General features: G+C 47.8%; 1 protein-coding gene across 3 annotated transcripts in view; it reads left to right on the top strand.

Annotated features, from left to right (window-relative positions):
* The window catches only part of LOC136625242 (uncharacterized), a 41,758-nt gene extending 25,324 nt beyond the window's left edge, over window positions 1–16,434 (top strand). The window contains exons 5-11 of one of the 3 annotated variants that reach the window (XR_010792525.1): window positions 789–870; window positions 2,920–3,138; window positions 13,853–14,461; window positions 14,591–14,833; window positions 15,359–15,484; window positions 15,764–15,889; window positions 16,308–16,434. Coding sequence is in view for 1 of the 3 variants with exons in the window: in XM_066599286.1 (XP_066455383.1) it covers window positions 789–870; window positions 2,894–3,060 (249 nt within the window). In the remaining 2 variants the exon portion in view is untranslated. Of the gene's footprint in view, window positions 1–788; window positions 871–2,893; window positions 4,107–13,852; window positions 14,462–14,590; window positions 14,834–15,358; window positions 15,485–15,763; window positions 15,890–16,307 lie in introns of those variants that run through there. The other 2 variants (XR_010792524.1, XM_066599286.1) reach the window with 2 other exon arrangements.
* The last annotated feature ends 2,128 nt before the right edge of the window (window positions 16,435–18,562 follow it).

The raw sequence follows: 18,562 nt of genomic DNA, 5'->3' as shown, positions 1-18,562 counted from the left end.
CAGAGATGCCCAGAACCCCCATGAGACGCTGCAGCATTACAGAATACATACACTCTGAAGTATGGCGCGGAGTCTGTTCCTGTCATGTCTCCAGGCAAAGTCGGCACAGCAAGCTTGACTCTCTTCCGCCTGATTGTGCACAATCCCATTCATTTCTATGACAGGTGGATGCGCATGTCCTTCTGAGAAGAGTCGGGCTGCTGTGCACATGCTGACTTTGGCGAGGGACTCTGCACGAAGAGGCTCCCTAAACCCCCTTCCACGTCACCTAAACTATAGATTATAACTTAGTTTATGGTGCTTATACTGTATGACAGATTTTCTTTACAAGGATGTTCCTATCTCAGTCAGTCATCTGTATGCTGCGGCCATTGGTGGTCGGGATTAAGGGAACAGCTAAGCTGACTGTTCTATGCAGTTTCTGTATCTCTTTTAGAAATGAATGGGAGTTGCAGAAACTGTATAGAATAGCCAGTTTGTCCATTTCTGTAATTCTGGCCATTGATTGCTGCGACATACTGATGGATATTTCCATCTTGACCATCTTGGGTTTAGGTGGAAATACCCCTTTAAAGAGGTTTTCTGGGCTCTTTCTATTGATGTCCTATCCTTGTTTCTATGAGAACCACATTCACATTTGTCATCTCTGTATGTCCTCACATACCTTTTTAAAGACCTGTACGAGGGTAGAGGAGTCACTAATGACAGGACTACAGCGTAGAAGTCATGACCTGTGACTTCCGTGTACTATGCAGTCACATGACCTGTAACATGTCTTATATTACCAGTGTCGGAAGACCACCAGACGTGTGGAGAAAAATAACCACTCAGAAGAACATGGAGGACAGAGCAGCAGCTCATCAGAGAACGGTACTTGTTATATCTGTGTGTAATGGAAGTGATTGTCTTATTAATGAGGAACAGGATATGATTATGTCCCAGAGTCTTGTGCAGCATCCTGTAGGGTGACCCCGGACACAGGGCGTACATTGAGGAGCTGTGAGGGCAAGAGGGCGGCTTGTCATGGTGGCACTTGCCACGTCCGGAGGGATGCACTTAGCCTCGGCCAGGGCAGCGCTGGGCCTCTTCCAGACACCCCTCAGAGAAAGATGCCCAATAAACTTGCAAACAGGTACAGGGGTTGTCACGGGTAATGCCACTGTTCCGTTACCCACCAGAAAGACCCTTTAGCGGTAAATAAATGAGCCACAGACTTGTACAACGTACCTCAGGTCCCTGGGAATGGTCAGGGCCTGGCAAAACTTGACTTCTCATCAAACGCTGGGTGAAAGGCACAAATTACACAGAACAGATGTGCAGGACAACAAGAATTCTTTAGTACCTCTATACGGTGATCCCAGGGCACAGGATGGCCGTGTAGGAAAGCAGCACAAGAGTACCACTGCACAGGGGCTGGGCCTTCACTCACCACTAACATGCTCATGCTCTCTCTCTTTTGGGACTCTCACTCCTCCACGGTCACTGGCACAAAAAACATCAGGAACCGTTCTTCCTCCTCCATTCTTCATATGGGAGTTGAAGGTACCCCCATGTGGCTGGAACTCTCTCACAGGAACCCAGAAGAATAGAATAGACACTTTACCACAGCCAAAACACTCATATTTAGGCCCCCTATCCACGGGCGTGATTCCGCCAGCGGTAAATCGCCGGCAAATCACGCTGTCTGAAGCTTTCCATAGCGTTGCTATGGAAAGCGCCGGGCCCCTGTCCACGAGCGGAGAATCATTGCGATTCTCTGCTCTTGGCCGGCATTTCACAGCATGCTGCAAATTGCCGCGATTCTCCACGGTCCGCCTATCTGCCAGATAGGCTGACAGCGGAGATCCGTCTGCCAACTCCTGCTCCCGGGATACAAAACGCCCGTGGATAGGCAGCCTTATAGTTAACATGACAGGACATAACTGATACATTGCAAACATCTTCCAGGCTCATGCAACCACTTGACTCCTCACTTGCTGCGGCTGTACAATACACATAACAGAATGACTAGACAATTGGCACAGCACACTGACAAACATGTATGACATTATGGAGTGGGCCAGAAATGGATATACTGGGCCACTAAACTTGTCTGGCAGTCAGCACTAGTTATATGAGGGGGAAGGTGAGCTTCCCGGGCGTCCATCCACTCTAATACACCAGGGGAATCCGTGGGCCAATCTGCATGTAGCCTGGAGAGTATTAATATGGAGTGCTGTGACGGGGAGGATCATATATAACAGGGGTGATGTAGAAGACACTGCTATAATCATGTGCACGTCTGTTCACAGTGAGCAGTACACAAGGCCCTTTGGACACACACTGGGTGGATTCCGGGTGAAAATCTTGTGGTTTTGACACTCTTCCGCTGCAGCCGGCGCTTCCATAGAGGAGAGCGCGGCCGCAGCGGAAGAAGAAAAAAATTAACATGCTGCGGCTGGCAAATCCGTGCCACAGCGCTGGCTTCTGATGTCTTTGCCGTGGCGCATTCGCCATCCTGTGTGGACGAGATTTCTGAGAAATCTCGTCCACATGGCTGGCTAGCCCAGGAACCTGACTAAAAGCGTCCGCAGGCGGATTTGCTGCGGCGAAATTCCGGATGGAATTTCCGTGGAAAATCCGCCCAGTGTGAACCCACCCTTACAGCCGGAGTGCTCCTGTGTTATCCTTTTACTGTCTGCAGCTATGATATCTGGGCCCTGAGTTCTTACACCAGGTGCCCTTCTTGCTTTTCTGACTAGTAGCTGTCGAGCCATAATATACCCCCTCCTATATATTACTTGTGAAATATCCATGCTAGCCTCTAGACATTAACCCTCTCTTCCCCAGTCCTGCTAGTGGAGCTTAATCACAGACGTCTCTGATACTCTAATAACAGATTATCTCTTTACAGACCCTTCTGGAGAACAAGAAGAGGAGACAAAAGAGAAGAATCCCATCAACATCATTCACAGCATATGGAGGAGAGTATGGAAGAACTCAGAATATGAAGGAACTCGGAGAGATGAAAGAGCAGAGAAGGATGACATCTCTATAACTCTCACAGATAACAGTGACTGAGCGCTACATTATAGCTGGTGGGACTAAAGAAAACCACAGAAGGACGACCCTCCCTGCTGTTACAGTCTGTCCACAAATGTGAGAAAAGATTTGATCAGAAGTTCATTACATTAACTGTTTCACAAAAAGGATCTAATCCCTGCAATGTAAGGAGGTGCAAAACAGATCTTATATAATGACCCCAGACGGTATACAGATCCCCAACACAGCAGGGCTATAAGATTATAGGACATCTATATGTTCTGCATACAATGTCATATACCTGATTCTGTGCACTAGATGTCCACAGCAGACCCTTCGCAGCAAATTCTGCCCCGTGTGAACAAAAACCCCGGGATAGGGGTTTGCAGGGAAAGGATTTCCCTTTAGTTTTGTATTTATGTTGCCCAGTTGTGCCTTTTCTTTTGTTTATGTATATTGCATGTCCGCTAAGGATGCAACAGAGCTGCAAAACAGATCTCATATAATGACCACCGACGGTATACAGATCCCCCAACACAGCAGGACTATAAGATTATAGGACATTCATATGTTCTGCATCGTGTACCCGATTCTGTGCACTAGATGTCCGCAGCAGACCCTCCGCAGCAAATTCCACCCCGTGTGAACAAAGACTATGTTAGCTTCTTCTTTACAGGATAAACTCTAGCCTTCACTGATCCCACTTTTGGGAACACAAGGCGTCGATCAGTTTTTATTCCTTTTTGTTTTTTTAGGGGCAAGATTGGCAATCTGCAATTCTGGCATGTTTTTATTTGTTTTTAATGTGCTTTTTATACTCGCCCGGCTCCCCGTTCCGTCGCTGTCACCCCTGAAGGTCGGTGTGCGAACAGCCGGCAGAGGAGACAATCACAGAGAAAATGTTAGATGGGTGGGAAAGATACAGCAAAGTGTTATACAGATCCGGTGGGGGTGGGCCTCAGGAGAGCAGATGTACTTGAACTTTTTTTTTTTTAAATTGAAACAAACATTATAACAATAGAGCTTGTAGAGACCCCAAAACATTTGTGTATATAGATTGGATAAGCAGTTTCCTCTCTGGGGGTCCGATCACATTGTGTTTACTAATAAAAATTCATTTAGTGAGCTTTACTTTGTGTTGGAGCTTCATTGGGTTGTAGTAAACAATGTGGATGAAGAAAGGCATTTTGCGGGAGTGTTGTAGCAGGTGAACGACACCGCACCCCCCAGACTATGGAAAATTTATCAGGACATCTCCTGTTTTTATACACTTTTATCATATAGGATTATAGCATTGACCATATTGCCCCATTGTGCAAGTGTCTGGGGGAGGGGGGGGGGGGCACCTGTCCATCCATGTTATTGCAATAGCTTTCAACGCAAGAAATAAGATCTTGGGGGGCGTGGCTTGCGACCAGCATGGAAGGTCGCAACTAAGAGGTGCTCCCCAGAGGGGATAGCAAGATCCGTCTAAAATCCTGGCCTGACCAATACTTGTGCAACCCAAACGGTACCAACGGGCTCCCTGACCCTCGGAGACAACCTGGACCGGGTTTGAGAGCGATGGCAGCCCTCTAACTCCCGTAATAGAGTCGCGAGTGGGAGACGGCACCGGCGCCCCGCCAAGTTTTCCCGCGCTTCGTCTACAGCCATCCTTATTAGCCTGACCCGCCGCCTGACTGATCCGGACCCCTAGCGGACCACCTCTCCTCACTTATCACCCAGCAGGAGACCCCGCTGGCGCTCAGAACCGGCCGCGCCGCTCCGGTCTCACCGGAGCCCCGCTGCGCTGCCCCCGGGCTGCGGGGATCGGCGCGCATCGCGGCCGAGTAGGAGCAACCCCCCCCCCTGCCGCAACAGAAGAGCTTACCTGAAGGAGCGAGCCGCTCCGCTCGCGACGCACCCGGAGCCGGACTGGAGCCGCGGGGGACACGGAGGAGCTGCCGGCGCTGACTGTCCCGACATCACCAGCCTGTGGCCGGCCGCGGGGGTCGAGACTCGCTGCCCGCTCCCCGCTGTTGGGCGCCTACCTCTCATCGCTCCCGGAGTGGGACCGAGCCGCCGCCGGGCGACCGCCTCCTTGGAGAGCGCCGGGGGACGTCCTCTGTGCCCGTGCTGCTGCCGCGGAGCCCGCCGAGGTCAATACCTCGCCAGAGCCACTACACTGCAACGCCTCTGCCGCACGCCGACCTAATCCAGGCGCCACAAATTTAAAGCGGCGCTCCTTCCTCCCGGCGCCGGCGGCGGCGGACCCAGCGGCCCCAGCCTGATCGACTTCTGCGGCTTGACGCGGTTCCGGTCCGTTCCACCGAACCGCAGCACCGGAGGATTAACCCCTGAAGGAAAACCCATTTCCGGGACCGGACCTGCGGAGCCGGCAACAAAAAACTGTAAGTTGCTCACAAGGGGCTGGGGGACAACACTCAGGACTGTATAGCTCCTCACAAACGCAAACACAGTCCAGGCGGACTACAACACAACCGGAATACTCTATTCCCTGTAGACTGTAATATCCCGCGGTCGGCAACCGCCATATCTGACTGGCGCAATTCCCCCACCCTCTTCCACCGCGACCAGACCTAGCCTAGAATCAATTGGGCGCTATCAAGATTTAGCCAACTGAATACTCTTTGCGTGGTAGCCCACGGCAACGCAAAGATACAGACCCCTGACCTCTACAAGCAAATACTGACACAGTCTATACTATAACGACAATTCGCATAACCCGCCACACCAACCCAACGAATTCTAATATGAGTACACGCGCGAAAGGTGGCTCTGCCACCGAAAAACTAAAGGAATTTTCTCGCTCTGAAACCCCTGATCACACCCCGCGGGCAACGCGACCCACACAGGCGAAAGAACCTGAAACCGAAACAGGGCAAAGCGCAGAACCTACCATGCGCCAACTCCTAGACGCAATCAACACCTGTAAATCTTCTCTTACTAATAAAATAGAGGAGATTAAATCTGACGTCTCCCTACTACGACAAGACTTACACAATATGCGCGATAGAATGCGGGAAATGGAAGAGCGTGTCTCCAATGCAGAAGACTCACTGCGTCCATTAACTACGGCGGTCAAAAAGGCAACAAGAGCAATAGAATTCTGCCAATCCAAAACAGACGACCTGGAGAATCGCTCGCGTCGTAACAACTTACGCATAATAGGCTTACCTGAAAAATCAGAGGGTTCCCATATAGAAACATTCGCCGAAACCTGGCTAAAAACACTACTAGGAGACGACACCTTCTCCACCAACTTCACAGTAGAAAGAGCCCATCGAGTCCCTGCAAAACCGCCACAGCCGGGTGCCCCCCCGCGCCCCTTTCTAATAAGGATCCTAAATTGCAGGGACCGAGACGCTGCACTACGCCAAGCCAGAATTAAAGGCCCGCTGAAGTACAACAATACAACGATTTCTATATTTCCTGACTTCTCTGCTGAGTTACAAAAACAAAGAGCCACCTTTACAGAGGCGAAGCGAAAATTTAAAGAGAGACAGATTCCCTACTCAATGGCATACCCTGCCCGCCTACGAATCGTAGCCCAGGGAAGGGCGATCTTCCTACAATCTCCCACAGAGGCCTTGGAGTGGCTAGATATGCACCCTGAAACACCAAAAGGATGAACGTCCCCACAACACTAGCTTATGGGACTTTAAATCTTGTTGTGACCCACACGCCCGACATTCCTTTGACGCATAGACTGTGTGCAACACAACCGAGATACCGCTAAAGTTATGGTTGGAGCCCAGCGGTCAGCCGCAAGCCTCTAAAAGGCCAACAGAAGTCTTCCCCTAAAAAAGACAGAACATCTGCTACTTCTAATTAGATCGTAGCTAAATTGTTTTCTTGTTTTCTTCTTTGTTTTTTCCTTTTTCTTATTCTCCCCCTCCTTCCCATTTCCCCCCTCTTCCTTACCCTTTCCCCAATTTTTCTGTTTTGCTGATTTCTTCGATATCCGCGGCATAATCTTAGTGAGATGTCAATGTTCAATGTTTTGAATTGTTATGTTTTTGCTCTTCAACAATGTCTTCCACAAGCAGGCGCTAACATAATTCCCCCCTTACACACACCAATACCAACCCCCCCCCATCCCAAAACCACAGACAAAAGACTAAATCTTACACCCACGTAAACAATGACGTCCCTAAAATGCCTCAGCTGGAACGTCCGAGGGCTTGGCACAGCACTCAAACGAAGGACGGTATTTGCATATATCAAACAACTAAACCCGCACATCATTAGCTTACAAGAGACCCACCTTGTCAAAGATAAAGCAGACACCATGTCAAAACCATGGATCCAGTGGACTTCCCATTCCTTCCACACCTCCGCCTCTAGGGGCGTCTCAGTGCTAATTCACAAATCAGTGCGCTGGAACCCAATCACCACTCGCAGGGACCCCGAAGGAAGGTACATATTTATATACGGAGAAATAGACTCCAAACCATATGTCATCTTATCTATATACAATCCGCCTCACAACAACCTCCATATCTTGCAGGCTGCTATTGCGTTTGCACATCACTATCCATCAGCGGAGGTGATGTGTCTAGGGGATTTTAACATGATAATGGACCCTATCAAAGACAAATTCTACACATCCTCTAATCCCACCCCCACCTCAAACTCCCCTTTGAGACAATTAATTGAAAGCGTCGGATGGGTCGACCTCTGGCGACTACGCCACCCCGACACACGGGAATACACTTGCCACTCACCGGGATACAACGCGCTGACAAGAATAGACTACATATTTAGCTCCATAGAACTGGCAATACATCTCACAAGCATAACACACTGCCCGAGAGGCATATCAGACCACAGCCCCATACTGCTAACCCTAAAATTCCCACAAATTAAAATAAGGCCCACATGGAAACTACACCCATTCTGGCTCAAACTTGTTGGACCGGACGACCAGATGCCCTTCCACATCTCCTTATTCCTAGACGCCCACAAGGATAACACCCACCCCGCCCTGAAATGGGACACGCTCAAGGCCTATATTAGAGGATTCCTCAAATCAGCTATCTCACACATTAAAAAAACGACATCCCAGGCCGACAGGGAGATAGAAAACCAAACCCTAGAGGCCGAGAAAGCATATATATCAGCCCCCACAGACGCCAACAGAGTAGCCTGGCTCAGCTTATCCCGACTCTATAAGCACCAAATACATGCCAAAGCTAAACGTCAACTTTTTTTCTCCAAACAACATTACTTTGAGTTAGGGAACCAATCCAGCCACCTACTCGCTAACCTCATCAAGAGGGAAAACCAAACAAACACGATCCTTAAGATAAAAAACCAGCAAGGAACAGAGTTCACTGACGCCTTATCTATCACCAATTGCTTTAAAGAATTCTATGCTCACTTATACACCTCCACCTCTAATAATACGGTAACAGATGTCTTGGCTTATCTGAACGATCTAGACTTCCCTACCCTCTCTGAAGAGCAGGTCAATCTCCTGGAAGCCCCCTTTACTCTGGAAGAGATCCAGCTAATAACCCAAGATATGGCCCTTAACAAATCACCAGGACCTGATGGTCTTCCCATAGAGCTATATCGCAAATACCACGAGCAACTAGGCCCACAGCTTCTTGAGGTACTAACTCAAGCGCAACTAGACAAAACACTCCCAGCCTCATTCTATAAAGCATCCATAGTAGTCATCCTGAAACCTGGGAAAGATCCCACAGATTGTGGATCTTATCGACCCATATCACTGGTGAATGTGGATTACAAAATCCTAACGAAAATTCTGGCCACTAGACTGAACCAGGTGATCCTATCTATAATACACCCCGACCAAACGGGCTTCATGCCCGGGAAGTCTACAACCATTAACATCCGCAGAGTCCAAACAGCTATCCAGTTAGGCAAACAATACAATATGCCCTGGGCTCTGGTCTCACTCGACATGGCAAAAGCCTTTGACTCTGTGGAATGGACCTTTCTGGAGGCCTGTTTGATCCGTTTCGGATTCGGACCCAAGTTTCAACAATGGGTTAAAACCATATACAAATCCCCGACTGCAAATGTGGTCGTCAATGGCGTTCCTTCGACGGATTTCCATCTGGCAAGAGGTACCCGGCAGGGATGCCCCCTATCCCCGGCCCTGTTCGCCATAGCCATAGAAGCACTGGCGATCCGACTAAGAAGTGCCCCTAGTGTAACCGGCATTAAATGGTCAGACCTCGAAAGCAAACTGGGACTATACGCAGATGATACAATCCTATTCCTATCGAACCCATCAGACTCCTTTGCCCAAGCCATGACACACATAGACAGATTCTCCCACTTTTCCGGACTACATGTTAATTGGTCCAAGTCAACAATCCTCTATACAGAGGCCAACCCAAAAAACGACCCCTGCGTCGCAAGATACGGACTAAAACCAGTCTCAACATTCAAATATCTGGGAATGATCATGTCACACGACCATAATAATGCAATAGCAGATAACATAAACCCACTCTTAGAAAATATAAAACACAAACTGAAGCGATGGGCTAAACTACCACTATCCGTAGCCGGACGCATAAATCTCATCAAAATGGTCGTCCAACCCAAATGCCTATACATACTACAACACATGCCAGTGAATGTCCCCAAGCGCCTCTTTAAGTCCCTAAATTCCCTAATGATAACATTCATCTGGAATTCCTCCCGCTCTAAGCTGAGTCTATCAATCCTACAAAGACCCAAAGAGCAAGCCGGAATGGCCCTACCGGACCTCCGACTTTATTACCTAGCAGGCCAACTGCGAAACATCAGAGCCTGGGTCTTAGGAAAAGAACTACCCATAGCAGACAAACAACTAGCTAAACAAGTAACAGGACAAAATCTCCTGAACTTTTTGGAATTTCCAGAATGCACCAAAGCCACCGAACTAATCCCACTCCATAAACTGGCTCTTAGCGTTTGGAAAGAAACAAAGACTCTCCAGAGCTACCAAGGTGTAATACCAGAGCTCCCTCTCTGGAACAATCCTGGTCTTACCGCACTACAGACCGTCCCAGACCCACAATACTGGATCGCCCAAGGAGTACAAGCAATAAAAGATATATATATAGACGGAATCCTCCCCACTTTTACACAACTGCGAGATAGACTACAGGCCCCACACCTCCAACTGTTCAGATTCTTTCAGTTAAGACATGCACTAAACTCCCAATTTCCCCCCCCCTTCGGCCCGCATATCCAAATTCCCCACAATAGGAATTCTCAAATCCCAAGGACCCAAAGGCCTAATATCAGCTCTATACACACACCTCCTCTCAGCCAAAATAAATCCTAACCCCCCCCCAGCATATGATAAATGGAAACTTGCCATTACTTCCCTTACACCTGAGGAATGGCAGGATATTTCTGAATCCCACCTGTCAGTATCACCAGCCGTAAATAACAAGCTAACCCAGCTATACATTATACATCAAGCCTACCTCACTCCCAATCGACTACACAAAATGCGCAATACAACCTCGGATTCATGCCAGAGATGTAGCCAACCAAGGGCGGACTTCTGGCACTTAATCTGGAGGTGTCGGCATGTTGGGGAGTTCTGGGCAGAAGTAATAAATCTTGTAAACTCACTGTTACAACCCCCATTATCCATTGAATTAGACCCTAAGGTGGCGCTGTTCGGTTTACTGGAGGAGGAGGAGTGGCCATTCCATACTCGGGTCTTCCTACAGAAGACACTATTCCTGGCCCGTAAAGAAATAGCTATGAAATGGATGGCAACAGAACCCCCTTCGATCCTACATTGGATTCAAAATGTAAACACTGTAACCTCGTATGAAAAAATCATTTACCAACACAGAGGATGCCCGGCTAAATTCCAAAAAGTATGGGGAGCTTGGTTAAACTCTTACTCTACCCTGAGTACCAACTGAAATTTAAACCCAATACACGTTAATCCCCTCCCTCCCCCTCCCCACCCCTTAACATCCCCCCCCCCCCCATTGGCAAGTGCCTGGAAGACCTGTAACCACTAAGACCCAAATAAGGAAGAGCAAAACTCAGCTTACGGTTAATAAAAGTTTGAAAATGTTTATTGTTAATAAAGTTACAGACGGATAGTTTGGTAGACACAGTAGCAACTTCGATGTTAACCTTTGAAACCACGAATATGTTTCTATTTACGTTTATATGTAATGTACAAGTCTTTTCTATTATGTGTCTCGCAGACTGCTTATCATTAACAAATAAAACGAATTTAAAAAAAAAGAAATAAGATCTTGAGAAATATACGAGTGTGATGTTTCTATTGCTCCTCATTAAGGTGACCCAATAGACACACACTAGGGGTATTGGGTACTGATATGCCAATTACTAGGTTGAGTAGATCTATCACCTCGGAACAAAAGGCTTGAATTCTGGGGCAGCTCCATATCAAGTGCATAAAAGTTACATTGGCAGTGAGCATCTAAGGCATTGGGATGTATGAACTCTACCCATTGTGAGGAGTCTAGTCGGTGTGAGGTAGCATTGATGAAGGATATAATGCTGGACACATTTGTTAGCTGCTGGTGATACTGAGGTATAGGATGACATGGCTTCACTCCAGTCTTCGCTAGTTAGTGAGGGGATGGGCTCTTTCCACTTATCTTATTCTATCCAAAAGTGAATATATACACTTGCCTGTAGAGGATGAGTATATAACACTGATATGAGGCCTCTAGGACCCTGCGTACGCTGTACTCCGAATAATGGGTATGCAGAAATGGATGGATGTAACTCAGGAAACTGAGCAGAAAGCACATGTCTTAAATGTAAATATCGATACAAGTCTGATCTAGGGATTTGGTGTGATTATTGAAGCCGTTCTAAGGAAACAAAGGGCCCATTTATATAAACATGTTCCAGGGAGGTGACTCCAGACCCAATCCAGCATCCCAGATCTGGTAAACTTAGGAGTTGCGGGAGGCCTTTATTACCCCATAGTGAAGTTTGATGAGGGATCTCCTTATGGTCAGTCACCTGTTTACCCAGTCTCCAGACCCGAGCGGCCAGTCTATGGATAGGCAACAATTGCGCAGCATAGAGGACAGGATAGGCAAAGGATGGTCTGTGATCCAATGTCTCAGGAATCTTAGCTGACCGGCTATTTAGTAAAGTTTGAAATCTGCTCTTCTCCGCTGGGTGTCAATCAGCGTTTTTTTTCTTAATATCAGTAGAGTCATCTATATATGCTCGTTCCAGATTAGCACATTGTGCCCCTTTTGCTCCCCCTGTCTAGCTGTGACCTTTTTGATAATGGAAATGATGGATTTTATACATCTTGGTAAATAAGATTTAAAACTGTCCCATACCAAAAGATTCTCAGGATCATGGCATGCGCCGCTGGGAACATCTGCAATCTGCGATACGATAAGAGGCTCCCAGAAGGGGTGAATCTTCCACCTCCCGGATGGGCAAAGTCGGTTCCAACCAGATCAGGGAGAGATGAGACATTACCCTCAGCAAGTGTGAAATCGCTGAGATGCTAGTGAGCAAGGATGGAGACCCCAGAACATAATCAATATGACTTAATGCATGTCTATTAGAGATGAGCGAGCATACTCGTTAAGGCGATTTACTCGAGAGAGAGAGAGCATCGCCTTTTTCGAGTACCTGCTGGCTCGTCCCTGAAGATTCGGGGCGGCTGCGGGGGACGGCGGAGGGGAGCAGGGTGGGGAGTGAGAGATCTCTCTCTCTCTCCCTTCCAATCCCCTCCACAACCCCCTGCGGCCCCCCCGAATCTTCAGGGACAAGCCAGCAGGTACTCGAAAAAGGCGATGCTCTCTCGAGTAAATCGCCTTAACGAGTATGCTCGCTCATCTCTGTCTATGAGCACCACGACATGAGAACTCTTGGAAATTGGGATGAGAAAGTCGACATATAGTAAGTTGTTCTGCTTCAGACACTTTTGCAGCCAGCATAGTCGAGCCCACCATCCCGGGGTAAGGCAGAGGTTGTTTCTCCGGGACCGGTTTTCTAGGTAGACTGTAGTTTTGTCGCCACATTTGAGCTTTGTGGCTGAGATCAAAGAACCGCGGCTGCTAGTAGATCATCTAGGGTGGAGATCCTGTCCTCCACATGTGTAACAGGATCAATGAAAAATTTCAAAGAAGTGGCAGCATGAATGGTGCTTGAAATCATCTTTGCTTAAAAAAACTTCTTTATTGTTTCATCACAAAATAGGCAACGTTTCCACCGCTTATGGTCTTTATCAAGCCTAGAAGTCTACACCAGACAATACACATAAATGCACCATACATAAACCAAGAGTTTGTAAAAATACATCAACACAATAATGTATACATTAAAAAAACAAGTCAAAATACATACCGCTAGTGCATGAAACAAGGCGGTAAGTCCATGTTCCAGGATGCCCGCCCTATGCATGGGCCATCTTATAAATAGTGGTGGTCAATGATGTCATCTAATCAGGAACGCCCATATTGCACATGACATCCAGTATGAAGAATGATAACTTCCGAGGTCGGTAGCATTGACAGACAGCTTCGGGGGGCATATATACATGTTCTGAATAGGTTAAGTAGCGCTGCCGATTCCAGCCACCTCATTGGCTGGTCGGCACCATGTGGGTTCTCATCGTGCATGCAGAATACAGTTCAGCAGCCGTGCACGATGAGCTGTGCCCGCGCGTCACGTGACCTGTGATGTCACCAAGCATTTGAATTTGCCCGCGGATTCCGCAGGACTATTCATCTAGAGAGGAACCTGATGGTTGCACGCCTTTTCTACAACTTACAACGTGGGAGAGTAAGATTTGTGCGCTTACAACTTACGCAACCTGACTTTTTTGCAGATTTGTGCTCTACGTGTGGAGACGCCACTCGAGATTTGTGCGCTACGTGTGGAGACGCCACCCGAGATTTGTACGCTACGTGTGGTAAGTACGCCACGTGAGATTTGTGCGCTACGTGTGGAGACGCCACCCGAGATTTGTGCGCTACGTGTGGAGACGCCACCCGAGATTTGTGCGTTACGTGTGGTGAGTACGCCACCTGAGATTTGTACGCTACGTGTGGAGACGCCACCCGAGATTTGTGCGCTACGTGTGGAGACGCCACCCAAGATTTGTGCGCTACATGTGGTGAGTACATCACCTGAGATTTGTGCGACGCCACCTGACGCAAGCTGACTTTTTTGCAGATTTGTGCGCTATGTGTGGAGATGCCACCTGAGAGTTGTGCGCTACATGTGGTGAGTATGTCACCTGAGATTTGTGCGACGCCACCTGACGCAACCTGACTTTTTTTTGCAGATTTGTGCGCTACGTGTGGAGCCGCCACCCGAGATTTGTGCGCTACGCGTGGAGACGCCACCCGAGATTTATGCGCTACGTGTGGAGACGCCACCTGAGATTTGTGCACTACGTGTGGAGACGCCACCCGAGATTTGTGCACTACGTGTGGTGAGTACGTCACCCGAGATTTATGCGCTACGTGTGGAGACGTGACCCGAGATTTGTGCGCTACGTGTGGTGAGTACGTCACCTGAGATTTGTGCGACGCCACCTGACGCAACCTGACATTTTTTGCAGATTTGTGCGCTACATGTGGAGACGCCACCCGAGATTTGTGCGCTACATGTAGAGACGCCACCTGAGATTTGTGCGCTACGTCTGGAGAATACGCCACCTGAGATTTGTGCGCTACATGTGGAGACGCCACCTGAGATTTGTGCGCCTTTTTGCAAAATTACGTGTGGAGAGGATCCTGACGTTTGGACGCGTTTCGAGAAGAATTTCTCCTCGCTCGGACACCATCTGACATCACTCAGCGAGGTAAGCTGCTGCATCTGCCAAAATTTTAATCGCGTGCATCTGCTCATATGTGTATATTTTGCGCATGTTTGCATGTTTTCGCTTGCATGTGCCCATATGTGCATACTTTGCGCATATTTTTGCTTGCATCTGGTCATATGTGCATATTTTGCGTATCGTTGCATGTTTTCATATGCATTTGCGCATTTTCACTTGCATGTGCGTATATTTTGCGCATTTTTGCATGTTTTCGCTTGCATCTGTTCATATGTGCATATTTAGCACATATTTTTGCTTGCATTTGCTGATATGTGCATATTTTTGCATATATTTGCACGTTTTCGCTTGCATTTGCGCATTTTCGCTTGCATCTGCTCATATGTGCATATTTGGCGCATATTTGCATGTTTTCGCTTGCATCTGCTGTAATGTGCATATTTAGCGCATATTTGCATGTTTTCGCTTGCATTTGCTCATATGTGCATATTTAGCGCATATTTGCATGTTTTCGCCTGCATCTACTCATATGCTCTCCGCTTTCCACAGGACGACTCGGAACCGGAGATTGGCGTTTTAGGTGCTGATCTCACATTTTCCCGCCTTTTGGAGAGGATTACTCGTGTGGAGAGGAATTTTGCTTCGCTCGGACACCATCTGACATCACTCGGCGAGGTAAGCTGCTGCATCTGCCAAAATTTTCATTGCGTGCATCTGCTCATATGTGCATATTTGCAGGTTTTCGCTTGCATCTGCTCATATGTGCATATTTGCAGGTTTTCGCTTGCATCTGCTCATATGTGCATATTTGCAGGTTTTCACGTGCATCTGCTCATATGTGCATATTTTGCGCATATTTGCATATTTTCGCTCACAACTGCTCATATGTGCATATTTAGCGCATACTTGCATGTTTTCGCTTGCATCTGCTCATATGCTCTCCGCTGTCCACAGGACGACTCAGAACCGGAGATTGGCGTTTTAGGTGCTGATCTCACATTTGCCCGCCTTTTGGAGAGGATTACTCGTGTGGAGAGGAATTTCGCTTCGCTCGGACACCATCTGACATCACTCGGCGAGGTAAGCTGCTGCATCTGCCAAAATTTTCATTGCGTGCATCTGCTCATATGTGCATATTTGCAGGTTTTCGCTTGCATCTGCTCATATGTGCATATTTGCAGGTTTTCGCTTGCATCTGCTCATATGTGCATATTTGCAGGTTTTCACGTGCATCTGCTCATATGTGCATATTTTGCGCTTATTTTCACTTGCATTTACTCATATGTGCATATTTTGCGCATATTTGCATGTTTTCGCTTGCATCTGCTCATATGTGCATATTTGGCGCATATTTGCAGGTTTTCGCTTGGATTTACTCATATGTGCATATTTTGCGCATATTTGCATGTTTTCGCTTTCATCTGCTCAGATGTGCATATTTTGCGCATATTTGAATGTTTTCGCTTCCATGTGCTCATATGCTCTCCGTTTTCCACAGGACGACTAGTGTGGAGAGAAACCTGACATTTGGCTGCCTTTTGTACAACGTACGGAACCGGAGATTGGCGTTTTAGGTGCTGATCTCACATTTGCCCGCCTTTTGGAGAGGACGACTCATGTGGAGAGGAATGTATTTACATATATATATATATATATATATATATATATATATATATGTGTGTGTGTATGTGTGTATATATATATATATATGTGTGTAATATATACACACACATATATATACATATACATACATATATACACACACACACATATATATATTTTTTAATAAGCTTTTTTTTTCAAAGAATTATGACGGAGGATCCTGAAGAACTGCGCAATATTTTACTACGATTGAGTAAACAGAAAAGACCCGCAAACACAGCGGCCTTTTGTTTACATCAGGGAATGAAACTTGGTGTAAAATCCACATTTTCAATAAATAATAAAACGTGATTTGAATTTGTTTTTTTGTTTTACCTTATTTATGTTTTCAGACTCCTGATTTACCACACTGTAAGGCCGGCTGCACACGGCCGCAACTGGCACCGCCGCGGAATTCCGTGGCGGAGCCCGTCACGGCGCCCCCCAGAGACCCCAATACTTACCTCCGGATCCGGAGTCCCACGTCCCGCATGACGCTTTGGCGCGCATGCGCAATAGAGCGCGTGACGCGCCGGCCGTGTCATATGACGCGTTTGGCGGTAGGCGAAGAGGCGGTTTCACGCTATCTTCCGCTGTGCTACAGCGGAAGATAGCGTGAACGAACGGCTTCCATTGACTGCAATGGAAGCCGTCCGCGCATATACCCGCGGCAAATAGAGCATGCCACGGGTAAGGACGGGTGATTTTATGGTGCGGAATTCCGCGGTGGAATTCCGCACCGTAAGCATTGAGCTATTAGGTTCAATAGAACCTAATAGCTGCGGGCAACGCAGCGGATTTCCGCCGCGTAATCCGTCAGTGGGAAGGAGCCCTAAGGCCTCATGTCCACTAGCAAAATGGAATTGCGGATTCTGCAGCGGATTTTGCCCATAGGGAATCATTGCCATCCGCGGTCCATTAAACTGATTTTTGCATCCGCAGAAGGCATTTTAATAGAATTGCGTTTTTCACGCGCGGGAGAAAAAACGCAGCATGCTCCATTTTACCGCGGATCGGCCACATTGCTATCACATTGATAGCAATGTGTGCGGATATCTGCATGCAAAAAAATACCATTTAAAGCAGATTCCGCGCGGATTGTATTTTTCTAGTGGACATCAGGCCTAAGGCCGCCTGCAGACTGCTGGGTCGGATCCAGCTGCGAGAATTCTTGCAGTGGGACCCGACCCGAGCGCCTGCAGAGAGCAGTGCGGAACTCGCCCGCTCCCGCAGCTCCGACTCATGTGCCAGCAGCCGGCGCATGCGCAGATCCCCGCACAGAGTCAGAGCATGCCGCTGTTTGTTTTCTGCGCGTGATTTCGCGTAGACAAACCGCGGCCTTCTGCATAGGATTGCGTATTGTAATGCAATCCTATGCAGGCGTGTACGGGCGGAAATGTATGGTGCTGCGTCTGGCATAGACTGAAGTGGCAGGGGCGCTCACTGGTCATCAGCTGATTGGCAGGGATTTTGAGAGGCAGATCACCACTTCACTGCGCATAGATCATCAGTACTGGAGTCCCAGGAAACCCTTTTAACCCCTTCCCACCGCAGCATGTGAATGTACGTATACGTTAGGAAGCAGCTTTCTGGAATGAACTTACATCTACATCCTATGGATCTAAGCCTACACCATCTACTGCAGGAGACTGTTGCTAATGACAGTTGGCCTCCCGCAGTCACAGCGGGGATAGGTGAGACAACCGATTCCCGCTGTTAATGCTTTGCATGCAACGATTGCTCTGATTTCATTAGGCTTTTGCATGTAATCAGATATACTTCAGTCTAAGCCGACCTGAGTATAAGCCAAGGTACCAACTTTTACCCCAAAAACCTGGGGACAATTATTGACTTGAGTATAAGCCTAGGGGTAATATTAGGTTCCTCGGCTTACACTCGGAGCGGCTATACTCGAATATGTATTGTGGCTGCTGCTACAGGCAAAATGGGCAGCTATGGTTTTGGCCGCTCAAGAGCTCTACAAGTGGGCAATGGGGCCTAAAAGGCTTTCAAGCTAAATGTCTGTTCAGAAAGCCACAGACTACTCCTTTCATTTTGGGCCCCATTGTGCATACAGACATAATATTAGGGTCACAATGGGTATATTTCCGA

The sequence above is a fragment of the Eleutherodactylus coqui genome, chromosome 4, assembly GCF_035609145.1.
Source record: "Eleutherodactylus coqui strain aEleCoq1 chromosome 4, aEleCoq1.hap1, whole genome shotgun sequence".
Taxonomy (NCBI): Eukaryota; Metazoa; Chordata; class Amphibia; order Anura; family Eleutherodactylidae; genus Eleutherodactylus; species Eleutherodactylus coqui.
Note: the sequence above shows the minus strand (reverse complement) of the source record. Positions and strands in the feature narration are given on the sequence as shown.